Genomic DNA, 26,721 nt, shown 5'->3' on the forward strand with positions numbered 1-26,721 from the left:
TGTTTGATCAACATAAGCACTGATGAACTGACATGACACATAGAAGAAAATCCTTTAAAAACCATCGTCCTACACATTTTACTTGCACACTACTGTGTTAGCTGACTCACTGCCAGAGATGCCATATTTTCTAAAAAAATGTCTGCAACTGCTCGAAAACCGAAAAAATCGAGCAGTTTTCCGGCTACTCGAATTTTCTGGTTTAAAAATAATCTGCGAAAATCTGTACACTTTTTTAGGAAGTCTGTAAAAGTTTAAAGAGCTTCGAACAAAAATCTGCACCAAAACAATAAAAGTCAGAAAAACTGCAAATATCTGCAAATTTATAATGATCTGAAAGGCCGTTCCAAAAATCTGGAATTTGCAGACAAATCTGCAAATCTGGTATCCCTGCTCACTGCGAATATGCGTTGTATTCGCGGGATCGTGTTGGTTCGAAAGGTTTCGAAAAACATCGCTCTTGTATCGAAAATATCGTTAATTTTGATCACTAAAAATAACGTACTTAAACGTTATACTTCATGTGCCAGTAGTACGCAATAATTGTATTGTGAAACTGAATTGTTATTTATGCAACTTTTTACAAATTAAATGCAATAACAAAAGCACAACTTATAAAAATCGTTTGTTATCGATATTAACTGCATATGCGTTATAAATAAAACAGTATAGCACCCTCTATGTTGCAAAGAGCTTGCATTTGTAAGGTTTTGTGTTGCAGAGTTTTCACATTTGTATGGTTTTAGACTGAAAACTCGAAGTAACACACGCGCGCCGCGGTGTGGCTATGTTGCGAAACATCCTTTTTTGAAAAATGAGTGGTTTTTTATTGGACGATGGAATTAACGCGTGTCTCGTCTGTGTGTTTGTGACATAAGTACAGCCTGAATTCGTTAATTGGGCCACGACTGCACTCTAGCTGATTCGCTAATTGGGCCGACTGACAGTTGTTAGAAATTTCTAAACTCGAAAATTCCATACAATTTTGACATTCAAGTTGTCACATCGCCCAACTAGCGAACACCCAATTAACGAACCACCAATTAACGAAACTTTGCTGTATAAGGTTTTGCACCGGCGAGCATAACCTCACTTCTTTGACGTCTATCAGTGGTTTGTTTACATTGACTTGGATCATGGGTTAACATGTTGAAACTGAATATTGCTTAAGGCCTTAACGACAAGTCAGAAAAGCACAAAAACTACCATTCCGAGTAGTTTGGAGGGCGGCACTGCTAAATAATACGCTTTTAAAACGTTTAACTCCAATTTATGCATATCGCGTTCGCCTAACAAATAGTAAACAAACCACGAGTGGATTTCAAATGGGTGAATTGCGTTCATTCCGGTTCATTCGTGACGTCACCTTGCAAAACTTTATTGAAATAGTTATGAAATCTACTTAAGCTATCGTCACAGAGAACAGTTTAACAGGCTCGAAGGAAGTAATCGATTTTTTGTGTGTAAAATCTGTCGGTAGCGCTCTCCAGAAATAGTTTGCCAAACGCACCCCATCGACATCTTTATCCAGCTTTCCACGAGCGATAATGGCGGATATTGAGCACAAGTGGGCACAATCTTTTGACATTCATTGGAGGAGCGTCGAGTTCGCCCTGACGGAGTTACTATGGAAACATCCATGAGTGTTTGTTATTCGAGTTTAAAAATGTAAGCAATGTTTAATTTTGCAGATCAGCTAAAATGGAACATAACTAAACGAATTCAAAATTTTATTGTGGTTTGCGGCCATAATTTGCTGAAGGCACTGGCTGGGACATTCTCCCTGAAGTTTGCGAAAATTGCGAAGCCACAATCCATAAAACTTCTTGTCCGTTCAATTATGTTCCTTTATAGCTGATCTGCAAAATTGAACAATATTTACATTTTTACATTCGAACAACCAATAATCATGAATGTATCCATAGTAACTCCGTCAGGGCGAACTCGACGCTCCTGCAATGAATGCCAAAAGATTGTGCCCACTTGTGCTCAATATCCGCCATTATCGCTCGTGGAAAGCTGGATAGTTGTGGTAGTACTAATATTTGCGCTACTATTCATTATTAATGCATATTTTCGTCACCGTAGCGTTTTAGATAAAACAATTACGTTCATTATATAAAACAGGTTTTTAGAAGTATTGGTAGTTTGACTACACCATTTAAAATTAAAGCATTATTTGCTGAAATGCCAATTTTCTAAAATCTAACGCAACTATTCGCGCAGTTGGAGCGCACAACTATAGGCGCTCATTTCTAATAGTTTTGCTACGATGTTTTTTCACTTAACAACCTAGCAATGTATATGGAATAACACAATTAAAGGAACACTGAACTTATTGTCAATTACAAGGAAAATTGTACCATCCAAAGTGCGATATCGCTCATAAAAGTCCTATTTGGCATTAAATCGTTTCGGTATCTTCGGCGCACTTTTTCGTTATCTTCCAAGCAATAAGTGCGCCGAAGAGACCAAAACGATTTAGGCTAAAATATCACTTTTATGAGCGATGGCGCACTTATTGATTGGACAATTTTTCTTGCAATTGACAATAATTAAGGAAACATTAGCGCAGCTGTTGGTACAATATAATTGAATCGGAAAATTCATTTTTTCTTTATAAAGCTTCTCGTACAACGAAAGCAATTGTCTTCCCTTGTGACAAATACCTTGTATTTGATAAATGTATACCCCACAAGCATTAATTGAAGCATATACTCAATAAACAAGAAAAATGAAGTTATATTGTGCTTAGTGGCGCGACTAATGGAGCATCTACCTTAATGAAACATACCGCATTTTGCACTGTTAACCTGACATGAGTGGCGTTTAGTTTAGTTTTGGCGGATTGAATAAACAAATTCGATATAATGATTAACAAGCGAGTATGATGAGGCCATGAACTCGTGAGATATGAAAGGGGCGAAATTCACTCACTGCAAATGAAACTGGTACCCAAAGTAAATTGATATATACCAGGTATATGACAATGCGAGCTGTCATATACACTTTGCACTAACACATCTACACTAGTTCTGAGATTTCGAGCATTTTGTATGGAAAATTAGTTAATTTTTTTAAAAAATCGTTGGATACGCAAGATTTGTCTTTTTTTCTTACAGCTTTTATGTTTATGCTTAGAACATTATTTCTAGTATGTATTTTCATGAATACAATGAAGTACAACATTCCAAATTGCAAGCGGAAATTTTTTCGTCAAAGCGGTATCAAGATATCTCAAAGAAATGTCCTTATATCGCTTTCCTACAAGTAGTAAAACAAAAAAGAAATTCTTTAAAATACTCGGACATGATTGTTCAATAAGCAGCATGAGCAACATTGTAATCCGCCCGCGATATTTTTCGTCTGATTTCTGGTAAGCTTTTAAAGTGTTAATTATCATCTAAGACTGTTTTGTAGCAATCTAAGATTACTTTTTATGGTTTTCTACGTAGTGTTGAGACAAGAGCATATATATCAAACAACGTGAGCGGGCAAATTTATGATAAAAAGGTATCATCTTGGAATAGTGACTTCAACTTAAGGATTTTCAAGCAGTAGCACAAGCATCTATTCGAATAAAACTATTTTTTAAAAGAAGACATCAGAGGCAGATATTAAAGAGCATCATGCAAGCAAAATGTTGGACGGAACGTGTTTTAATTTAAGCAACCGTATACCGTATTGATCGTGAAGTATTAGAAACATTAATTCATTTTTCAATTGTACATCGAAATAGTTAATCACCCATGTTCTCAAATTTTTTACGCATAATTAAAGAAGGCTACAAGTGCAAATGACTTAAAAATATATTCCTTACATTTCATTGTAAATGTTCAAATATTTCTCTGGAATAATATAGCTGCATTCATTAATTACAATTAATTTAGTTTTAATTTTCATGCAAGTTCCACCATATTTCAGGACTATTTCTTCTTCTTTCTACACACACTAATGCAACCCTCGATGGTCACATACCTGGTATATATCAATTTACTTTGACTGGTACCAAAGATTTTTGGCATTTTGTTCCACGCACATCTTTATAGTTTGTGGTTATACCTTTATATGGTTTTAGACCAAACTTTATTCTTTATAGGGCTTTTGGTCAACCCTGTAGAATTATTATTTAAAAAACTAAAATAGAACTGGCAACCCTGAAAAAAAAACAAAAAATTCAGAACAATAAATTGCGCGAACCACGAACCTGAAATAACATGATCATGCTGCTTTGTTATATAGTTGAGTTTCTAATTGTCTGTAAACGGTTTTTATTTTTATCTGTTTTAAATTGTTAAAGATGAGACGTTCCAGAAGAAACGCTGGTACCGCTAGGAAGCCGAAAGTTAAAGTTAGTGATGATGACTTTGAGAGTGAATCGGAAGAATCGGCACCTGATGAAAGTGGTGATTTCTCTGCCAGTGAGGACGAATGGTTACCAGGGAAAAAAGGAAACATAAAGGATGCCTCAATCCAGGATTCCGAAGAATTGGGCGATAGTGACGAGTTGGATGAGAGTGAAGAATGTAACACTTCGCAAGAAGATGAGTCCGATAGCGATAAAAGTTCAGTTGTTTTTAAAGGAAATAAGTAATTTTTCGGAAATCTATATCAATCATATTTGTTACATGTTTCATTCGTGTTTGTTCTAGGTCTTCGAAACAAACCCAGAAGCGAAAGCGACTTTCTCCGGGAACAAGAGATGAGCTATACAAGCGTACTAAAAAGCATTTGTTGAAGGAATCAGATCCAAAGGTCCCTCCACTAAATTCTAGTGTCTCTGACATTTTACAAAAGTGTCAATATCAACGAAAGCGGAACCTAACTCAAAGTCAAGAAACTGAGAAGACAAAAAAGTTACGCGCTGAGGATGATTCTGATAGTAGTGGAGATGATCACTTGGTCGATCCAGCAAAGCTTGATTTGAATTCTAAGTTTTTTGAACCAGTGCAGCCGGTAAATCCTGAACCTGTACCGCCACAGTTCGACTGCAATGCCGGTATGCGACTCACAGATGATTCCTCAGATGAAGAGCTGGACAAGCCAATACCTGCTTCAATACCAAAAATTGCAGCAGACAAACTAATTACCAAGATTAACGAGTCCTCAAGCGGATATTTGAATTTCAACAACCATGATGAGTTCACATCGAAGATAGAAGAAGCCAAGAGGTTATTAAAAAGTTACGAGTCGGATAAAAACAAACCCGATATTGAGGGTGAAAAGAGCGCTGATGATCACGTTTCAAATTTATTGGCCCTGGGTGAGATAGAAGCTGGCAGCTCGTCCGGGAGACGGTCTGAATCCGGCCAGCAAGGTGGCAATGACGATATAAGCGAAGAATCCGATTGGGAAGAGGTGGAAGAAAACCGAAAAAGTCAAAAATCTAACATTGATAATTATCATATTTCTATTGAAGTCGAAGGATCCAAAACAAAGAAAAAACGCTGGGAAGAAATTGAAATGGAATTATACATCAAGCGACAGATCAATAAAGTTAAACGGGATAACCAGATGGCCTATCATAAGACTAGTGTCCTTTGTGCTATTGCCATTGGACGTGAACTAAACAAAATCGCTGGCTACCATAGGCTATGTGGCATTCTATTGTCCCTGATGCAGTCGAAACAGTGCCAGATAAAAGGCAAAGTAGATGTAAAAACTGTGGAACAGTTAATGAAGTGGTTTAAAGAAGAGTTTGAACTCTCCAGCCAACAAATGTTGCCATCAGAAAGATCCAATCTGATGTTTAGTCTGTCACTGGGTTTATTCACACGCAAGGTGGCTTGCAAAAGAGATTTTTTGCTTTTATTTCTGGCCTGTTTGAGAGTTGCCGGCATAGAAAGTCGGTTGGTATTGTCTGCTACTGTTCCACCAAAACGGCCTGCCATGAAAGATCTCTGTCCTATTTCGGAACGACAGTTGATTGCACAGTTCGAAAAGGAGTATTGTAGGAAAAATCCTATCATTACAAAGACAGATGCTGGTTGCGATGAGAAACAATCGATTTCGGTTATACAAGCAGATAAATGTAAAGTAACAACGGGTATCAATTCCGTTGGAAATACTGGGGAAGTAGTGGCAACTGCTGATCATACACCTTCAATCAAAAGTGAGGAAAGTTGTGCCTCTAAGAGACCAAAATCCGTTCGTGGACAACCGAATGAAGCGGAAACGCTTACCAGAGTAACTAGATCTCGTAGCAGGCAATCTCGTGTTTCTGAGGAAAATTCACCTATGCAATCGAAAATTCGCTTCTCACTTACTCCCGAAAACATTGTTGGAAAAAAAAAATACAAATCTACAACGCCCAGTCCGTCTTCAACAAAAGAGAATCTTAAGCCAGTAAAGGGTATTCTTCGAAGCCCTTCGCCAAAATTTGCGAAAAACACTACTACGTATAAAACATGCCGAACAGTCGACATTCCACAGATGGATGGCGCTAATGATGTGGAATCAACTCCCAATAGTGCTCCAGTATCACGCAGGTTGCGCAGTCGTGTAAAAGCCAAAAATGAAACGGACACAATTAAGCAGGATACACATTTCGCTAAACGTCTAAATAATACTCCAACCACAAAAGCAACAGCTAAAGAGCAAAACAATAATCAGCCGGGGAAAGTGTTAAGGCGTAAACTCTATTCTGTTAATGCTGATGTGAAAACCACGCCAGAAGATTCGAGAAAAGTAACTCGTACCGACAACAAAATTCTTACCGCATGTTCTTCCTCTGAAAGTGAACCACCGTCACCAAAGAAGCCAAAAAAACTATCTACCAGAAAGAAAAAACTGTCCACCTCAAAAATTCCGAAGTCGGATTTCGGCGACAGCGACTTTGAGCCACAAGATTCAAAAAGAAACAAAAAAGCCTCTGTAATGAAATCGAAATCATCGTCGAATAAATCGTCGGATAAAAAGAAAACTAATACCAGCATAAAAAAAGAGGAATCGGAATCGCAAACTCCTGGTACTGTTATTTCTAACAAGACAGACTTATGGATCGAATTCTACTCCGAAAAACTTAAAAAGTGGGTAGCGATAGATCTGTTTACCGGAAAAACTGATTGTCCTGAATACTTAGCGGTGAGTTAGAATAGTTGTTTATTTGAGCAACAATGTAATAAATTTTCTTTCACTCAATGAAAGCGCCATGCGACCACTCCGATAAGCTACGTGTTTGGTTTTGATAATGAAAACCACGTGAAAGACATCACACCTCGTTATGTACAGCATTGGAACACGGTATGTCGAAAACTTCGTGTTGAATCGAAATGGATAAATAAAACTCTTAAACCATTTTGTGCTGAGAAAACCGAAAAGGACCAAGCAGAAGACGATGAACTCAACAAAATACATATCGATAAACCGTTGCCCACCACCATTGCAGAGTAAGGGCATCGTTGATTGTGCTACCATAACGTAAAGTTAATTTCGACTTTTTCTCATCTGTTTCAGATGTAAAAATCACCCGTTGTATGTACTGAAAAGGCATCTGTTAAAATTCGAAGCTTTGTACCCTCCGGATCTGCCCAGCTTGGGCTTTGTCCGCGGCGAAGCCATATACGCACGGGAGTGTCTGTTCATTTTACAAACTCGTGAAAAATGGTTCAAACAGGGTCGGGTTGTGAAACCGTTCGAAACGGCTTACAAGGTGGTGAAGTGCTGGAAGTATGACAGGGAAAAAAATGAATGGCTCGGTAATCAACCGTGCGACATATTCGGCATCTGGCAAACTGAGGAGTACGATCCGCCAACCGCAGAAAACGGTATTGTACCACGCAACGAATATGGTAACGTAGAATTGTTCAACCCGAAAATGTTGCCGAAAAAGACGGTTCATCTCCAGTGTACGTATTTTGCTAAGAATGTATCGCAAATCAAGGCTATTAATTTTTTTATTTTTTTTTTCGTTACACAGTGCCAGGCCTCAACCGCGTTTGTAGACGTTTGGGTATCGATTGTGCTCCTGCACTTACTGGGTTTGAAATGGCGCGTATGCGAATGGTTCCAGTTTACGATGGATTTGTAGTTTGTGAGGAGTTTGGCAATCAAGTCGTGGAAGAATGGTACAAAGATATGGAAGAAGAAGAACGGAAGGAACAGGAAAAGTTCGAAAAACGGGTTTACGGCAACTGGAAACGGCTCATCAGGGGCCTGCTGGTTCGTCGCAAGCTGCAAAACAAGTACAATTTTGATAATCTGTAAGCTCCAAGAGCATCTTTGTTGGTATTATTTTTGTGTATTTTTATTGTATCTGTGCCTAATTTCACAAATGTACGTTCAAAACGAATTTTCATTAAATATTTTTATAAATACTTTTAAAAGAGGTTTGGACGTTGCGCTTAAGTGCCTTGGTCTTTTAGCCCGTCGTACAATGTTTTCGCTCCGGAAATTCCCAATGCAAGAAACAACGGCATAGAAACTCTTGACATAACTGCTGTACTGGGTTATTTCTACAATCTGGTTACAGGAAACTCTACCAAAAAATGATTAAACTAGTCTTCTGTTCCCATCTACAATAAGGAGACGAGCTGGAACGATGCTGCGACTGCCGGGGCATTACACTATTCAACGCTACGTGCAGAATATTCTTCAAGATGCAATTCCGAGGTCTACCTTCGTATAGCAGCTATTTTATGGACGGGTGATTATTAGCCGAGCTTAATGGGATTCTTTGCTATATCACGGATAAAATCTTTTTTAACCGACAGAATTTGCAGTGCACATTATGACATGTTTTCATCAACTACAAGGCAGCGTACGATACAATCGATCGAGACGGCAAATCATGCAAGAGAACAAGGACATCCTTCTGGTTAAAGCTATACGACTAACCAAGGATCGGATAAACTATACGGTATGTAACGGTATGAATGCTTCGGAATACCGTCAGGTCTTTTTGTGTTACGCCGAAGTTTAAGACATACAAACTGAAAGCGTCACAAAAGGTAGCTCAATTCTTTTGCTTTCATTTGAAAACTGAGTGACGGAGACGTATGAATCACATGGGGTTAGACATTGCTTGGAGAAATTCCTATCGTACATCTGGCGATTCGTCCGGCAGTCCTCACCTCGGAAGTACTGCTGATAAGAAAGACGAATTTCACGCGCAGTTGGAGGGCGAATACGACCGCTGCCCAAGACTTGATGTCAAAATCATTATCGGGGACTATAATACTCAGGTTGGTTGGAGGTTGGAGGAGGAATACAAACCGGTGATTGGGCGGTTCCGCGCACACCCACGAACGAACGAAAACGGCCTAAGACTTGAAGACTTCGCCGCCTCCAAGAACATGACCATACATATTAGGCCGTATGAATAAAAGAGTTAGAGCAAACTCTCACATAAGATTTACACAGGAAAAGCAAAGTAAACTGTTTTATTCATACGGTCTAATAGCTTCTTCCAGCATAACCTTCACCATCGGTACACCTGGAGATCATCCAACCAGGCGGAATCACAAATCGACCACGTTCTGATAGACGTTTGGGACTTTTCAGACATTATCGACGTGAGAACCTGTCCAGGTGCTAACATTGGTTCGGATCACTGCCAAGCGATGGTAAAAATACGTCGAAAACTATCTGGTGTGAACAACATACGATACCGGTGCCCGTCACAGTATAATCTAACACGAGTGAAGCAACCGGATGTCGCAGAAAGCTACGCGTTATCTCTCCTACCCGCGCTGCCGGAAGAGGGTGAGCTGAATGAAGCTCCTCTTGAGGACTGTCGGATGGAATGCCGTGAAAACAGCTGTTCGTTACCAGACGGTAATTCCCCACCAGAACCCGTCATCCGCTACGATCATCATCATCAATGGATCCATCATCGTTTCGCTGAGAGGCTGATCCGTTATCAGAGAAGGATCACCACTCACCCTTAATCGGTCACTCGATGAGCGCACTACCTGCGAGCCTCGGGCAGCTGCATCAGTACAGTTCAGTTCAATCGCTATCGCCTCAAGATAAGCCACGCAACGCTCCTGAGCTACGTAGCCAGTCGAGAAGATAATTTTGTCATCTGATAATTATATAAACCTATAGTTCCATAATTTTAGTGAATGCCTTACCATTAAATAATTAAAATTAAATTATAAAGTGCACATCGAGTGTTTGCTAAATTCAGTTGGTGAATAAAGTCTTTCTGACTTTCTTTGTAAGGAACAAACCGTTTTTATCATTTACGCGGCTCGCAACAAATAGTCAATGTCCGCACGGCAAGTGTGAAGAAGATCCTCCCGGTAAAATTACACCGCTGTTCTCCCGTGTGCGAACAACAGCCATTAGCAGCGTAGCGGAGAATATCTTAGGCCGTATGGGACCAAATCGACGTAACGGTTTGACGGTTTGATGGTTTGACGAAGAGTGTCAGCAGATATTGGATTAGAAGGACGGATCGCGGGTACAATTGCTGCGTAGAGCCATTCGTCAGAATGTAAAGCGATATAAATAGAAGCGGAGACAGCAACCCGACTCTTTCAGGAGAAGAAGCGCCACCAGGAAGAGGAGTGCGAAGAACTCGAGCAGCTGTACCGCTTTCACGACACACTAAAGTTCTATCAGAGACTCAACGAATCTTGCAAAGGCTTTGTGTCGCGGACTGAAATGTGCAGAGATAATGATGGAGACATCTTAACTAACGACCGTGCGGTGTTCGAAAGGTGGAAAAAGCACTGCGATTAACACCTGAATGGCGTGCAGGCGGAAAACTATGATAGTGGAGGAAGTGACGTTATTGGTGTAGCAAGAAACGGAGATGCGCCATCTCCATCGATAAGGGAAGTTACAGAAGCCATCCAACGGCTGAAGAACAACAAAGCGGGAAAGGATGGCATTGGAACGGAACTTTTTAAAATGGGTCTGGAGTCGGCTGGTTGTTTGCATCAACTGGTTGTCAAGATTTGGAATACGAAACGGCTACCGTAGGAATGGAAAGACGGAGTTATTCGCCCTATCTAAAAGAAAGGCGATTAGCTGTATTGCTAGAACTACCGAGCGATCAATATCCTGAATACCGCCTACAATGTGCTGTCGCAAGTCATCTTATATCGACTATCGTCAATATCTAATAGATTTGTGGGAAGTTATCAGGGCAGATTCATGGAGAGTCGATCTCAACAGATCAAATCTGCACCCTGTGGCAGATCTTCCAGAAGTGCCGCGAATCCCGAGTCTCCACGCATCACCTGTTCATTGATGCGCGTCTCGACACACGCAAGTCGGTTTCAACCTGGTCGAGCCATCTAGCACGTTGGGCGCTTCTATTCCTTATGCCGGTGAGATTCTTGAAGCGAACGGATTTCACTGCACAGTCATCCGGCATCCTTGCGACGGGGCTGGCCCACCGTAGTCTCCCAACTTTCGCCAGATGTACGATGGGAATCTCTCCAAGTAGTGCCCGTAGTTCGTGATTCATACTCCTTCACCACTCTCTGCGTTTCGTTTATACTCCGTCAAAAATAGCAGGCTCGATTTCTAGTTTAAATGTGTTGTTGGATCTCTTTACTCTTACTATTGTCGGCGGTGACCACAGATCCCAAATATACGAACTCACCAACCACTTTCAGTTTATCGCCGTCAATGGTCACTGTCCGCAGGAGGCAAACGTTCTCTTGAGCCTCTTCCTAGCATATATTTGGGCTTCGACGCATTGATTTGTAACCCTATCCTCCTTCACACTTGAAGTTTTTTACCGAATACCGCAACTTTTTGACGAAATTGGAACTGCTGAACGTTCGGTAAAAATTTCGGTGATGGATATCAACATTATCGAATCTTTAGTAACGTTTGGCATCATCGAAATTTTTAGTGTGCAGCCTCCGTTTTTAGTCTGATATCGAGGTCGTCTGCGAAGGCGATGCAAGAATTTGACGATCCATAATCAATACCGAACACGTTGTAACGATGCTGGACGTCAGTGCGACGAAAACAGTCCTTTTCAACAACCCCACCGGCACCAGGAACAGCGGAGCTCAACGTGCAAGATGGCACGACGAAATCAAAAGTGATTTGCGACTTCTGAAACTGGGAGATTGGTGACGAGTAACCCAAGATCGAATTGAATGGAAACGACTACTTGAAATAACACGAACCTCCCCGGCTCTACGCCGACCTTAAGACAAGGCGATGAATTTGTCGAACAACTTGAATCCCAAGTCTCGGAGCTGGTGCCTGTTGGAACTGTCAAAGAACAAGAGAGCCTTTATTATAACCTGTGACAAAACCCTCGGCAAGGATCGACAAGCGGAGAGAGGCGAAAGCTGGCATTGAGCGAGCACGAACCAGAGCGCCTAACACAGCTGTAACGGTCAACGATACGCCAAACTAGGAAGGGCTGTTAAATAAGCTTATAGGTGGGGCAAGAGAGTATGGACTAATTCGTTTACTTCGTAGGAGACGACGCAGCTGAGATGTTGAAAGCTGACCCATTTTTGCCAGTTCAGATGACGCATCGCACGGATCAGGAAGCTCAGAGGTGAATGCAGAACATCTGGCGTTTAAAGCATACATGCCACTACACGAATTTTTAATTCAAACGTTAAATCCATATTGCAGTGTGCCTGCGAAACGTGGTGCGTCTCGGCGGTGACAACGCCAAGACTGCTGTAGGTATTCATTAATCGCTGCCTGCGATACATCATTCGTGTCTGGTGGCCTGACAACTGAAAATTCAACGTGGAGCTTCATCGTCGATATCATCAACGGCCGAAGGCAACAGAAATTCCAAAAAAGTACGTAGAAGTGCATCGAACACACCTCGCGGCAAGGAGAAGTTGAGGCAAACCTAATGGCTCATGGTGACGCAGATTAGCCAACGACATCCGGGCTGTTAACGCGAATCTGTCCTGACGACGGGTTATAGCGGGTAACTGTCGGATGCTGGGGGTTGAGCACAGATTTCGTAATGTCAGCGTATTTTGTTCCCTCTGTTCTAAAAGGACTTTAAATAAGTTCAGTTTACTGTCCTCGTATAGGACACCATATACCATGAATAAATCTATTTCCAATTTATGAAAAGTAGACAAGAACCCCCAAAAACTTGACGTGGAGACATACGAATACAATGGAGACTATTTTTGTGAAACGATACAAATGATACCTACTTGTGCTATGGGTACTAGCGGTATTAACTTTCGAATTTCAGTAGAATCAAGCTATTCGATGTTAAGTGCAAGGTGATTCTAGGAAAGGCTTGTTCTCACGACAGTTCCATAGTAATACCGACGCAATTTCACAGATTTTCGAAATTATATTTATGCTTCAATCTACTTCGAATTAGCATTCCTTTGATTAACTTCCGCCAGTTTGCATAAATAGTTCTCTCGCGGTGCAGATGTTTTCTTTGCTCTTGCTCTAGTTTGTCCCGTTCGTATTCTTGTAACACATGCTCTTCAAACTCCTTGCAAATGACAATGCCTTCAAAGACCGGATGGTTGCCACCAGCGTGTACACCAAAGCCAACCACAGCCGTAGCATAGTCTACTTTTAACCGGCGGCAGATTTTTGATATGTTGATCTCTAAAATACATCAGCATGTGAACAAGTAAATAATCGGCAAAACTAAATACTTACGCTTCAAATGAACTGTCCCTTTGGGCAACATGCAATCCTTGAATATTTCTATATTACCATAAGCATTCCGCGGAACGCGTCCGTTCTGTGCTTCCGGTGGTATGTATTCTTCCGTTTGCCAGTAACCGAACAGTTCCAAATCGGTTTTCTCCCGCTTCAGTTTGGACGAGACAATTTTGTACGGTTGTTCGTACAGGCGAATAGTTTTCGCATGCCTCAACCATACTTCCCGGGAGTGTAGCGTATGTACGCACTCTCTTGCGTAGATTGGTTCTCCCCGGAAAAATCCCAGCGGTGGAGCGTCAACCGGATAGATTGCTTGAAATTTTAGCAGATCTCTTTTGAGGCAATAAGATGGATGATTTTTGAACCTGAAAAGTCACGATTATTGAAGCTGCCAAAACCTAAAACTGAGTGAATTTTAAACATACTCTGAAACTTTGTCCGGAATTGGTGCACGATATCGTAGCTGGCGGAATTCTCGTACATCAAGCAAGTCACGAAGGTCTTTTCTTTTTCTTCCAAAATGTAAAATCACGGGATGCCGCCATTTATCCGATATTCGAAGCTTACGAGCTCCCACTTCGTTTCGCCACCAGTAACGCGGGGTGACATCGTGTAACGTTTCGTCGCCACACCATCCAAAAATGTAAGCCGGTGGTTGCGGTAAAGCATTGATTATATAGTCGAGACAATCTACATTTCCAGAAAGAATATCTACCGGGTGCCACCGCTTGTCGAGCATAACTTCTATCCAAATCGAGAGAGCTGGATTTCGATTTACCGGATTCACAGAGCCCTTTTTGTTTGTTTTCTTTGGAACTTGCGAGAAGTACGGTGACTTTATATCTGACGTAGTTCTTGATTTTGGATGATTCAAAGTTGACTTCAATGCAACGATGTTATTCAACCTTTTCAGTTTCCACAATTTAGGTTTGGAATCTGATACCTCACACAGGCGAGGTCGCTTTTCTTCAATGTGATCATCAATACCATCCATTTGTGGAATTTGAGAAAAATGAGCTAGCTCTGGCTTTCGTTTCAAAATTTCTGTGGTTGTGAGTGGGACATCGGGATAACGTTCCCTATCGTCTGATGTGCAATCATTTGATTTGCTGCTTGCTTTCACATTGTGATTGGCTTTTGTTTGAGATTTATTTTTGTTCGGGGAAACGCTTTTAGGTAAAACGTTCAAACATAAGACCAAACGAACTTCGAAACTAAGAAATCGGAGTACCGCTGTAAACAGCATGACGTAAAATTCTTTGGAAGTTATTAGTAAATAGTTATCAGTAAATATATCTGTGCAAAAACTCTTGTGATTATCAGACTTTTGTGATGTTGGTTGCAGTTTAATCAAGGCTCTATAGGCATTACAGATCCGTTTCAGGGTATCAAAATTCAAATTTTCCAGAATGTCTTCACTGACATACTGTAATATCTCCAAAAGCTTCTGTCCGTGATTTAGCACCATTTCGTTAACTAACCTATTAAGGTAAAAACCATGCCCCAACAGACAGAGTAAATGTGTTTTATGCAGTATTAATTGCTTTTCGCGTTTTTGGTTCTGCAGTAGTCTTTTAAACTGGGCGTCAACGTCTAAAATTTTTGCGCATTTTTTTGGTCCTTGCCCAATCAGTACCTCAACACTGTTTGTTGGTTTTTCTTCATTGCTGTTCTCGATCCTTACCCATTCTTCTTCAGAATCATCCTCGATTACAATGTGATTAGTAAGACATTCGCTTATCGGTTCAGTTTTTATTCTAACACCGGTTTTCCGAAGTAGCTCTCTCGTTTCGTTATGCGTTCGTTCGTGATTAGCTAGTTGAGTTAGCTTTTCATATACTATTCTAGTTTCTTCTGTATTGCACAAATCTAAATTGGAATCGTAATCCTGTTCTTCCTTTTCAACATCAATGCCGGATGTAATTGACACTTGGGTTGGTTTGTTGTAATCTTGACTGAAAAACTGTGAGTCCAAATCGATATCTTCCAAATTAACTAAATGATCATCTAGAGATCCTTCGGAATCTGTATCTGAATCGACATTGATAGTACGGTTATCGGTGTTTTGCTCGCAGATTTGTTTACAAGAAACAATTTCCGTTTGCTGGCATCTATTGGGCACATTGGACAGATGCCTAAATATTTTATCACGCAGGGACAACTTGCTAGCAGAATTCATTACATGCTTTATAATAATAACTTTAGTTTAGTTTACTAAGGTAATTTGACTAATATGTATACAAATAAAACAAAAAACAAAACAGCACAAGGACCCGAACCCGGCGACCGTAAAGCCGTATACAAAGGAAATTGACGATAACTGTCAAAAATTACGGTTCTAAACTGCATTCGTTTGTCATTTATAGGGCTCGGTATGCGTGGTTTGGATGATGACATCGATTTAGTACTAAAATATCATTTTTGTTTATAAAACGTGCCTCAAATAATTTAAATTGTTTATTGCATTTTCACCAAATAGTACCCAAAAAACCAAGTATGATTCTTCGCAGTTTCTTACGCTTAAATGTTGATAACCTGCGAGTGTCTAGCCAACGCCTCTACGCTGGAATTCATCAACGGAATCCACTGATTAAACTGCCCGCAGAGCGGCTAAACGATCTCAAAGATCGCCTTTACGGAGGGCCACTTCCATCGGCTACTGACTGGAGCGACATTCGAAAAAACATACTGGACGAACGGCGTTTCACTGCAGCGAATGTGGACAGCACGGTGCTCGGATTGTGCAGTTCGCTGGAATTTGGAAAGTCCTATGTGGATTTTTTGCGTTCGAAAGGATATGCCCTTAATTTAGCGACGATAGGTAAACTGTTGAGATTGTATCGCGTACAGCACACTAATGGTCAGCTCAATGACGAGGAGCAGAAAGAAATTTTGGATATTTATGCGGAACTTAGACAAGACAATCCTATGCTAGATTCTGCAACTTGTGCACATCTAATCGGAGCACTAACGTTAACCGACGGTTGGCGTAATTGTTTTGAACTACTGGACATGATCAAACTCACCGGGACTCCAGATAGCTCTACCTACAATTATCTGATTCAAAAATGTTTTCTCACTGGTGATATGGAAGCGGGTTGGAACTTGCTGGAAGAACAGGCAGCCAACAAGCGAACCCCTAATGAAGATGTATATACAGCATGGATAAACTACAGTTTGAGTAAAAAACGAAATCTGGTAAGGAAATACTTTTCTTCGGTAAACTGCATTCAACATTAAAGCTTGTTTTCAGGTGGGTGACATTCTTCAAATGCTTTCGTTTACTAGTTCGAAGTCACTCTTTCTACCGAAACAGGTTGGAGCTGTATTGAAGCAACTACCCCCTGAATCGGGAATAAAGGCCGTTGATACACGAATAACAGACTACGGAAAATGTGCACATTGCAAGTGCACCATTGGCAGTATAGTAGTTCCAGAAGAATCATTCCTTGCGCTTCGGGATGCCTTCTTGCAGGCTGCGCTTATCAAAAAAGAAGTTTTTAACAGAACCAACCCAGAAGAGCTGCAACGGTTTCAACGGTTTGTGAAACAAACTAAACCTTACGATATTGTAATCGATGGTTTAAATGTAGCGCTTTCGACCGGTAACCAAAAGTCCCCGGTTGTTTATGCCATGCAAATAGCGGCAGTAGTGCGCCATTACGTTCACAAGAAGAAACGGGTGCTGGTTATCGGGCGGCAGCATATGAACCGTTGGCGATCCAAGGACATGAAATACATTCGCGAGAAGGCTTATCTTTTCCTCACCGAAGATCTTTCGCAGGACGATCCGTTTCTGCTGTATGCAGCTCTGGAAAGCGGTTCTCACACGGACTTCTTCTCACGGGATCTAATGCGGAAGCATTCATTCTCGCTGGGCGAGGAATTGGGCAATGTTTTTAGAAAGTGGCAGCAACAGCATCAGTACTCGTTGCTAACTATTACTCCCGAGGGTAGAGTGTTGGTAAAAGCACCGTTTCAGTACGAACTGTACGCTCACCCACTAGCGGACAATTCGAAAGTGTGGCACGTACCCTTGGTCGAAAGTAGTCTTAAAATACCTAAAGTCGAAAAGCAGAACGAGTGGCTGTGTTTGAAACTGAGTTAGTTGTGAGTAATAAATGAAGGGATACTTAGTACTTCAATAAGTTGTTTTTATTTAAGTCTCTGAAAACCGAAAAATTACAACCAATGTAAATTTCTAATCTGGCATTTCGGATAATTATCAATTACATCAAGAATTATTGGAACAGAAGTTTATTTTCACTCGAATAAAATGATTACTGACCGCCTCTGAGGCGCAATACTAAATGCAAGGTACTTTCTTTCTGAATGTTGTAATCGGACAACGTACGACCATCCTCGAGCTGTTTACCGGCGAAGATCAGACGCTGTTGATCTGGAGGAATACCTTCCTTGTCCTGAATTTTAGCCTTAACATTTTCGATCGTATCAGAGGGCTCAACTTCAAGTGTGATAGTTTTGCCGGTCAAAGTCTTGACGAAAATTTGCATGCCTCCACGAAGACGTAGAACCAGATGCAGGGTGCTTTCCTTTTGGATGTTGTAGTCAGAAAGAGTACGGCCATCCTCCAACTGCTTGCCAGCAAAGATGAGACGCTGTTGATCTGGGGGAATGCCTTCCTTGTCCTGAATTTTGGCCTTTACATTTTCGATCGTATCCGAGGGCTCAACTTCAAGCGTAATGGTTTTACCAGTAAGGGTCTTGACGAAAATTTGCATGCCTCCACGAAGACGGAGAACCAAGTGAAGTGTGCTTTCTTTTTGGATGTTGTAGTCGGAAAGAGTACGACCATCCTCTAGCTGTTTGCCAGCGAAGATGAGACGCTGTTGATCTGGGGGAATACCTTCCTTGTCCTGAATTTTGGCCTTTACATTCTCGATCGTATCAGATGGTTCCACTTCCAGCGTGATAGTCTTGCCAGTCAGCGTTTTAACGAAAATTTGCATTCCTCCACGAAGACGTAGAACCAGATGGAGAGTGCTTTCCTTTTGAATGTTGTAATCGGAGAGAGTACGACCATCCTCCAATTGCTTGCCAGCAAAGATAAGACGCTGTTGATCTGGGGGAATGCCTTCCTTGTCCTGAATTTTGGCCTTGACATTTTCGATTGTATCCGAGGGCTCAACCTCAAGCGTAATGGTTTTACCAGTAAGGGTCTTGACGAAAATTTGCATTCCTCCACGAAGACGGAGAACCAAGTGAAGTGTGCTTTCTTTTTGGATGTTGTAGTCGGAAAGAGTACGACCATCCTCTAGCTGTTTGCCGGCGAAGATGAGACGCTGTTGATCTGGGGGAATACCCTCCTTGTCCTGAATTTTGGCCTTAACATTTTCAATAGTGTCCGATGGCTCGACTTCCAGAGTGATAGTTTTGCCAGTCAGCGTCTTAACGAAAATTTGCATTCCTCCACGAAGACGCAATACCAGATGAAGCGTGCTTTCTTTTTGGATGTTGTAGTCGGAAAGAGTACGACCATCCTCTAGCTGTTTGCCAGCGAAGATGAGACGCTGTTGATCTGGGGGAATACCTTCCTTGTCCTGAATTTTGGCCTTTACATTCTCGATCGTATCAGATGGTTCCACTTCCAGCGTGATAGTCTTGCCAGTCAGCGTTTTAACGAAAATTTGCATTCCTCCACGAAGACGTAGAACCAGATGGAGAGTGCTTTCCTTTTGAATGTTGTAATCGGAGAGAGTACGACCATCCTCCAATTGCTTGCCAGCAAAGATAAGACGCTGTTGATCTGGGGGAATGCCTTCCTTGTCCTGGATTTTGGCCTTGACATTTTCGATCGTATCCGAGGGCTCAACCTCAAGCGTAATGGTTTTACCAGTAAGGGTCTTGACGAAAATTTGCATTCCTCCACGAAGACGGAGAACCAAGTGAAGTGTGCTTTCTTTTTGGATGTTGTAGTCGGAAAGAGTACGACCATCCTCTAGCTGTTTGCCAGCGAAGATGAGACGCTGTTGATCTGGGGGAATACCTTCCTTGTCCTGAATTTTGGCCTTTACATTCTCGATCGTATCAGATGGTTCCACTTCCAGCGTGATAGTTTTGCCAGTCAAAGTCTTGACGAAAATTTGCATTCCTCCACGAAGACGTAGAACCAGATGCAGGGTACTTTCCTTCTGAATGTTGTAGTCGGAAAGAGTACGACCATCCTCCAGCTGCTTGCCAGCAAAGATAAGACGCTGCTGATCTGGGGGAATGCCTTCCTTGTCCTGAATTTTGGCCTTTACATTTTCAATGGTGTCCGAGGGTTCAACTTCGAGCGTAATAGTCTTGCCAGTCAAAGTCTTGACGAAAATTTGCATTCCTCCACGAAGACGCAAAACCAAATGAAGGGTACTTTCCTTTTGAATGTTATAATCGGAGAGAGTACGACCATCCTCCAACTGCTTGCCAGCAAAAATCAAACGTTGTTGATCTGGAGGAATGCCCTCCTTATCTTGGATCTTGGCCTTGACATTCTCAATAGTATCGGAAGGCTCAACCTCGAGGGTGATGGTTTTTCCCGTAAGTGTTTTCACGAATATCTGCATGATTAATTTCCTGTAAAGCAGAGAAAAAGAAATCGTTACCTTTATTGTGAAATAAAACGCATTGGTAAAGATGAGTCATTTTTGTGATGGTCATGCCATCTTTTTTGCGTCTTTGTTGAGTTGAAAAAGTGGTTGATGACGTCACGCTGACGTCCTACTTTCAATTACCTAGAGCTTATATGTACTCTATTAAAATAAAATAAATGTGAAATAAAACTAATCATCTACTCATTAAAATAGACAGCAGGTAAGTATAATAAAAAATATTAGAATAATTTTATATTTTAAACTACCTATTCTAAACACACCCTGAATTCTTAATTACTGAAACACTGAATTATAAAATTGTTATTCAGACACAATTCGAAAAATTCAAATGGATATTTAAGCCAACAAGAACTAAAATATGTTAAGATATGACTTTTTTGTTTGTTTTTCACTTCCAGAAAGTTCAGTGTTTCATAACTTGGGCACGCCATATTGGAAAATTCAGTTGCACGAAAATTTCCACTCTATACAATCGGAACAAAGACTTCAAAACACAAATCATTCCATTATTTTACAAACCTTTTAAATAACTGCGCACAAATGCACTTGTTTTTTAATTTTTTTCGGTTTTTAGTGCGATTTTACGGTAGACTTCAGCTTTCACTTATCTCTCACTGAATATTATTCAAGAATATATTTTTCACAGAGCAAAAGTAGTACAACTGTAGTCACTTGACTTCACTTCACGTTCACTGAACAAATACGTATGAGCTATTTTCAGTGCGGGGAGGAGCTTTTATAGATCGACAATAAGCTTTATTCGAGAAACAAGTAGAAAAGAAAAGAATCTTCCAACGCAAACACACACACACGACGCACCCAAAGCTTTCGTTGTGGTTGCGGTGGTTGCCATCTACTTTTTTATATTACCGATCGATAATATTTGTCAATGAGGTAGCAACAGGTGTGGTGAAAAATTACTGTCGCACGGTTGGTGAAATCAGAAATCCATAACCATGGTTGGTGAAATCAGAAATCCATAACCATATTGCAGTTCGCTGTGACGGCGCCGCAGTGGAAACACCTTCATTATAGTTTTGAGTTTGCGTGAAGCAGAATAGCGATTTGTTAAAGAGTGCAAAAGACAGAATTAATTTTCACGCATTCAGCGACGGGCAGTTCTGTAAGTGGAAAAGAGGTCGTGCGGTGCCGTTATATAGCGAATTCGCCGAATTCGCAATGCAAAATCAAATGAAGATAGAATTAACAAAAGGGCGAATGTCGCAAGCGTAAACAAAGCAAAGGCATGTAGTCATGCTATCTCTTTCTTATGTAGGAGTGCAGAGAGCATCTATAAAGTGGTTCGCCGGCAAGCAGAATTTCCATTGAATAAAGCATTACTGTGTTACCTCACTCATAACGAATATACGTTATATACGGGGGAAGGGCTCGTAACTCATTAACTTTGTGGTTTTTCGTTTAATTGATCATAAATTCGAATAGAGCATACAAATATCAACTATATAACATAAGAAATTACATGTTTACTCCAAAAATAAAAGCATGAGAGATTTTAGAATTTCGGAAATATGGGTTCGTTATGAGTCAGGTAACACAGTATACTCAACCCCCGCTAATATGAAAAACAGCTCGTTCAGATTGGGCGAGTTCATTTTTAATCTGAATATTTGGTAACTCTATTCATTTTCACACACGCGCAAGACGCGCACCCTATATGAACTTGTTGTTTTGATTTGACGAAAACAAACGTTTTGAAAACATTTCAAACATGCGCGAATTCCAAAGGTTCGGTTTGTATAAGTCGAAATTGGCTCGGCAGTTTCGACTAAAATGGTCTATTTTGAGTGCTGGAGAGAGGCAAGTTGCATATGAGTTATATTGCCAAAGTTCCTGAGCAAGAGGAAACGCATTAAGATTTTTTGCTTTTTTTAATTGACCGGTCAAATTTAACGTCAATTGTGTGTGACGCTTGATCGGTTTTTAATGTGAACGCATTCATACCACCGGGGTACAGATTAAAAATGTTTATATTAAAGAAGGTCATACCAACGGGGGTACACGGTAGTTGTCACTCGGACCGAAACGTCAGAAAAAACGATTACACAGCAATCATATGCATTTGACGATCGTTTCTCACCCCAGAAACAATCCGAGTGAGGGTTGATTTTGCTATGCTAGTTCAGCAAAAAATAACTGACTCGTTTTGTTTACATTTGCGACATTCGCCCTTTTGTTAATTGTATCTAGAAATGCTTTTGCTTTGCACTCAATAGAAATGCCCATATGGTGTTTATGGTAATTTGGACAAAGCTGCCTCTTGAAAAATGTCTGTACCCTGCTTCAAAAGTAGAGCAAACTTGTCCGGGTGGCAGCTGGCAGCACCGAATCTACCTCAAAAGTACTCATGTCCATGTGTATCACATAGAAATAGGTAAAGTCAAACTACGTTGAACGTTAGCACTGTTCAAAGCAAATTCTGCATGAAAGATTATAGGCGAAAACGGTGAAAACTGTGTGTTCAAAGTTACCCATTCTATTGTATTGAGGTATAAAGAGGTTTGAAGGAAAAATGAATTTTCATCAACAAAAGAAAAACAACACGCCGTACCTGTACCACAGAGAACAGACATTCATCTTGGCCTCGGGACGTGTGTAAAAGCTCGGCCGCCATTTTGAAAGTAAGTGGCAATGCTCCCGCTACGTGGCGCTCGCATCACTGACAGAATGAGCTTTGATTGTTAATGACTGTCAACGCATATCAAAGCTTTCGTCATATTTCCACCAAAGCATTTCGCAGTTGCTACAGCAACTAACGTATTGTTCACCCAATATATCAAACTGAAAATTCAGTAAACATTTATCAAAAATAATAACGATTGAATGATTTCGAGAATCTGTGTTTCTGTTTCAGAAACGAACGTACCAGATAGAGGTAGCGGAATTGCTATCTAACTTTCGCCAATGAATTAACATTAAAACAGACTTCATGGCGATAAAAGTGATTCCGATTCACGTGCCATTGGCATACAGACCGAGAATAAGTCGTGATTTAGCGGCCGACACCTCCGAGATCATTGAAACAATACCAAACAATGCACCATTGGTGGAGGTCGATGAAATGGTAGGTTTTCCGATGCTCCAAGTTGAAAGGTTGCTGCTAGCCCCGCCGCTGTGGAGTCACGCAGCGTAAAACGATGGAATGGCACGATCCAATGTGGAAACACTTTAAATCTAACACCAATTTGCCATACTTATGAAAATAAAAGAAAAAATTGAAATGCTGTTCAATTTTTCCATTTTCAGCTACGTTCAACAAATAACATAAACAAAATCGAGCAACAACCGTTGCTACAGTTACTGCCGTCAGAGTAGCCAGTATTTCGAATATATAGATAATGACAAGAATATATAATAAATATGGCAACAAGGATATTGAATAACTGGTGCACCGTAAGAGAGATGTCGCTAGTGTCTTTCTCAAAAGTTTACACACCATTTGCATGATATTTTATATGAGCATAAATGTCTGTTCTCTGTGCCTGTACCTCTTCCATATTTAAAGTTTTGTTTTCGGTATGTTATTCTTGAAATAACCCAGGTAACCAATAAGCATTTCCAATGGAATTTAAATGTAAGCCAATAAGCATTTAAGTTGCCTTAAATGCCACTTAAATGCTATTTTGGCAAAATATGCCGCTACTTTACTGCTAGCCCTCTTATAGTGCTGACAATGCTTATCTGCAGCTAGTTACCGACAAGAAAAATTTAAGTAGAATTGTGGATGCCAATTTACAGCAATTATGCAGTCAAAAGGCTGATTAACAGCAACCTGCTGTAAAAAACGCCAGGGATGCTAATAAACGATTGGTTTACTGCTTACCCAACAAACATTTTTGTTGAATAATAGCATATCAAGCGCATGTTGCCCGGTAATTAGCTGTTCAATGGTTGAATAAGCTACTATTCAATAAAAATGTGTGTTGGGTACACTAATGCTTATTGGTTACCTGGGAATGATCCTCGTTATTTAGACGAATTTGAGTAAATTCAATTAAACAAATGATATAGAATGAATGATAGAAACAAGTCAGAAAAAAATTTGTGTTTTAGACCGTCAAAGTCTAATACTCCGATTTTGATCAACTGAATACCGTGTACCCCCGTTGGTATGGCCTTCTTTAATCTGAACATTTTTAATCTGTACCCCGGTGGTATGAATGCGTTCACATTAAAAACCGATCAAGCGTCACACACAATTGACGTTAAAGTTGACCGGTCAATTAAAAAAAAGCAAAAAATCTGAATGCGCTTCCTCTTGCTCAGGAGCTTTGGCAATATAGCTCATACGCAACTTACCTCTCTCCAGTAATCAAAATAGACCATTTTAGTCGAAACTGCCGAGCCAATTTCGTCTTCTACAAACCAAACGTTCAGAATTCGTACATGTTTGAAATGTTTCCAAAACGTTTGTTTTCGTCAAATCAAAACAACAAGTTCATAGGATGCGCGTCTTGCGCGTATGTGAAAATGAATAGAGTTACCAAATATTCAGATTAAAAATGAACTCGCCCAATCTGAACGAGCTGTTTTTCATATTAGCGGGGGTTGAGTGTAACAGGTGTACCCACTTAACATTTCTATGACAAAATGTGCTCCGATTTTGTTCAAACTTTGCATATTTGTTCCTTTTCTGAAAATATTAGATCCCCATTTTTGTTTGGCCTTTAAGGTACCCATTGGCGGAACTAGCGCTCATTTCTAGGGGGGGCTATAGCCCCAGATTTTTTTTTTCGACCGTTTTATTGGTCGGCCAAGTCAATTTTTCTAGGGGGGGCTAAATCTCTCCCCTAGCCCCCCCTAGTTCCGCCAATGAAGGTACCACTCCATTGAGTTAGGTTCAATTATCAATTTCAATTACAACCAATTATCCGTAGCAGCTGAATGTTATCGATGTTACGTCTACTTTTTTACGTCCGAAATTTGAATTAACATCCTATTTTTTACATTCAGCGTTTGAATTAACGTCCTCTTTTTTCACGTTCAAAATGTGAATTAACGTCTTCGTAAACTACCGTGAGGTAATTTCAGTATATTCGAAATAACGTCTTTTTACGTTCAACTTTCGAATTAAAATCCGCTTTTTTACGCCCAAAATTTAAATTAACTTTTATAGCCAAAATTTGAATTAACGTGAATTAATGCAACAATTCATCAATTTTGATACGAAAATACTCAAACTGGTTATCATTCCCCGGCAGAAGCATTGGTTAAATCGCACGAACTGCACTCTTAAATGATTCTACCCGTAAATTGGCCGGATTTAGTTAAAGTTAGGTTGAACCTACTCAAAATGCCCTTAAAGTGTACAAACTCAGATTTTGAGTAGTTTTTCAACCAAAAAATTGATAGTAGGAACTTAAAATTGCGTTATTTGTCATAGAGAATAATTCAATTATCGGTAGCAAGTAGCCAAAATTGGTTGAAATTTTTACCCAAAGTTTGAGTTTGTACACTTTAAGGGCATTTTGAGTAGTTTCAACCTAGCTTTAACTAAATCCGACCTATTTACAGGTAGAATCATTTAAGAGTGTGCTAATTTGTACGCATAGAACGAAAACGAACATGCCCATGAACTGCAACACCTATAAAGAGAAGATGACGATTGCGCATTGCCTCCTAGTGCGCATTTTCATTGGAGGTAGTCGAATTACGTTATTCTTGTTTTTTCCCATTTTCACAGCCATTCTTACTGACAAAGAAAACCGATCTTCTTGTTGGTATGTATATCAGACGTATTCTAAATAGGTATTGCTAAAATATCCAAAAACAATTAAGATTGCGCCATTTGAAATCGGGTAAATTTTTGTATCAAATTCAAAATTCTCTATTTACAATGAATACTTAGCATTTTATTTTGTTTGCTTGTTAAACTAATTTCGAAGTAAATTAACAGTTTCATGTTGTATTCTCTTATAAACTATTTGAGCTGTATTCGGTTATGTTCCAAATTCCAATATCCAATCGTCACATGATCTCGTTGTCGTCAGCTTCGGTGAGCAGTTGTCATTGTCCTCCCTTTAACCGCAGTACCAAGTGTACAGTAGACCCTTTGATGATGCTGTATTCCTGTAGGGTGCGTCCGTCCTCCAACTGTTTGCCGGCGAAAATCAAGCGCTGTTGGTTTGGTGGAATTTCCTCTAGTCTTTCCGAAACCTTTGCTTTCAGGGCTTCCACAGTGTCCTCCGGTTCGGTATCGATTGCCATGGTTCTGCCGGTTAACATTCTGACGAATATTTGCATGCCACCTCGCAGGCGTAGTACCAGATGAAGCGTAGAACCCTTCTGTACGTTGTAGTCGGACAAAGCACGTCCATCTTCAAGTTGTTTACCAGCGAAGATCAGACGCTGTTGATCTGGTGGGATACCTTCTTTGTCTTCGATTTTGCCCTTGATGTTCTGAATGGTGTCTACCGCTTCGACATCGAGGGTGATAGTTTTCCCGGTTAGTGTTTTGACGAAGATTTGCATACTGCTGTTCTGAAATAGGTTCAGTAAGCATTGGTCA

The 26,721-nt window shown here is 40.4% G+C and overlaps 4 protein-coding genes across 5 annotated transcripts; 2 read left to right on the plus strand and 2 right to left on the minus strand.

Moving 5' to 3' along the window:
* Nucleotides 1-4,300: 4,300 nt before the first annotated feature.
* On the plus strand, nucleotides 4,301-8,220 carry LOC128739562 (DNA repair protein complementing XP-C cells homolog). The gene is made up of 5 exons (XM_053835056.1): nucleotides 4,301-4,590; nucleotides 4,653-7,083; nucleotides 7,147-7,388; nucleotides 7,456-7,847; nucleotides 7,919-8,220. The coding sequence occupies exons 1-5, from the start codon at nucleotides 4,301-4,303 to the stop codon at nucleotides 8,203-8,205; spliced, it is 3,642 nt and encodes a 1,213-aa protein (XP_053691031.1). The 3' UTR covers nucleotides 8,206-8,220.
* Nucleotides 8,221-13,234: 5,014 nt separating this feature from the next.
* On the minus strand, nucleotides 13,235-15,768 carry LOC128743426 (DNA repair protein complementing XP-C cells homolog). The gene is made up of 3 exons (XM_053839999.1): nucleotides 14,007-15,768; nucleotides 13,576-13,946; nucleotides 13,235-13,521 (listed from the first exon to the last, which is right to left on the minus strand). The coding sequence occupies exons 1-3, from the start codon at nucleotides 15,758-15,760 to the stop codon at nucleotides 13,235-13,237; spliced, it is 2,412 nt and encodes an 803-aa protein (XP_053695974.1). The 5' UTR covers nucleotides 15,761-15,768.
* A 274-nt stretch (nucleotides 15,769-16,042) lies between these two features.
* LOC128743428 (mitochondrial ribonuclease P catalytic subunit) lies at nucleotides 16,043-17,702 on the plus strand. The gene is made up of 2 exons (XM_053840003.1): nucleotides 16,043-16,779; nucleotides 16,835-17,702. The coding sequence occupies exons 1-2, from the start codon at nucleotides 16,078-16,080 to the stop codon at nucleotides 17,687-17,689; spliced, it is 1,557 nt and encodes a 518-aa protein (XP_053695978.1). The 5' UTR covers nucleotides 16,043-16,077; the 3' UTR covers nucleotides 17,690-17,702.
* A 127-nt stretch (nucleotides 17,703-17,829) lies between these two features.
* On the minus strand, nucleotides 17,830-26,693 carry LOC128743427 (polyubiquitin-C). 2 transcript variants are annotated; one of them, XM_053840001.1, is made up of 2 exons: nucleotides 26,227-26,693; nucleotides 17,830-20,148 (listed from the first exon to the last, which is right to left on the minus strand). In XM_053840001.1, exons 1-2 carry the CDS (start codon nucleotides 26,682-26,684, stop codon nucleotides 17,862-17,864), a joined length of 2,745 nt encoding a protein of 914 aa, XP_053695976.1. In that variant the 5' UTR covers nucleotides 26,685-26,693; the 3' UTR covers nucleotides 17,830-17,861. The 2 variants fall into 2 exon arrangements, with proteins under 2 accessions (XP_053695976.1, XP_053695975.1); XM_053840000.1 differs by lacking the exon at nucleotides 26,227-26,693 and adding an exon at nucleotides 20,715-20,885 and having other exon boundaries at nucleotides 17,830-20,157.
* Nucleotides 26,694-26,721: the final 28 nt, after the last annotated feature.

This window comes from Sabethes cyaneus, chromosome 3, assembly GCF_943734655.1.
Source record: "Sabethes cyaneus chromosome 3, idSabCyanKW18_F2, whole genome shotgun sequence".
In the NCBI taxonomy this organism is placed as follows: Eukaryota; Metazoa; Arthropoda; class Insecta; order Diptera; family Culicidae; genus Sabethes; species Sabethes cyaneus.

Excerpts from the sequence above, each read along its gene's own strand:
- LOC128739562 (XM_053835056.1), top strand. The coding sequence starts at position 4,301 with ATGAGACGTTCCAGAAGAAACGCTGGTACCGCTAGGAAGCCGAAAGTT. Across the intron at positions 4,591-4,652 it reads GTTGTTTTTAAAGGAAATAA|GTCTTCGAAACAAACCCAGA; the intron begins GTAATTTTTCGG and ends TGTTTGTTCTAG. Across the intron at positions 7,389-7,455 it reads TTGCCCACCACCATTGCAGA|ATGTAAAAATCACCCGTTGT; the intron begins GTAAGGGCATCG and ends CATCTGTTTCAG.
- LOC128743426 (XM_053839999.1), bottom strand. The coding sequence starts at position 15,760 with ATGAATTCTGCTAGCAAGTTGTCCCTGCGTGATAAAATATTTAGGCAT. Across the intron at positions 13,947-14,006 it reads ATTCCGGACAAAGTTTCAGA|GTTCAAAAATCATCCATCTT; the intron begins GTATGTTTAAAA and ends GTGACTTTTCAG. Across the intron at positions 13,522-13,575 it reads AGGGACAGTTCATTTGAAGC|AGATCAACATATCAAAAATC; the intron begins GTAAGTATTTAG and ends GATGTATTTTAG.
- LOC128743428 (XM_053840003.1), top strand. The coding sequence starts at position 16,078 with ATGATTCTTCGCAGTTTCTTACGCTTAAATGTTGATAACCTGCGAGTG. Across the intron at positions 16,780-16,834 it reads TGAGTAAAAAACGAAATCTG|GTGGGTGACATTCTTCAAAT; the intron begins GTAAGGAAATAC and ends GCTTGTTTTCAG.
- LOC128743427 (XM_053840001.1), bottom strand. The coding sequence starts at position 26,684 with ATGCAAATCTTCGTCAAAACACTAACCGGGAAAACTATCACCCTCGAT. Across the intron at positions 20,149-26,226 it reads GTACTGCGGTTAAAGGGAGG|CATGCAGATATTCGTGAAAA; the intron begins ACAATGACAACT and ends CAGGAAATTAAT.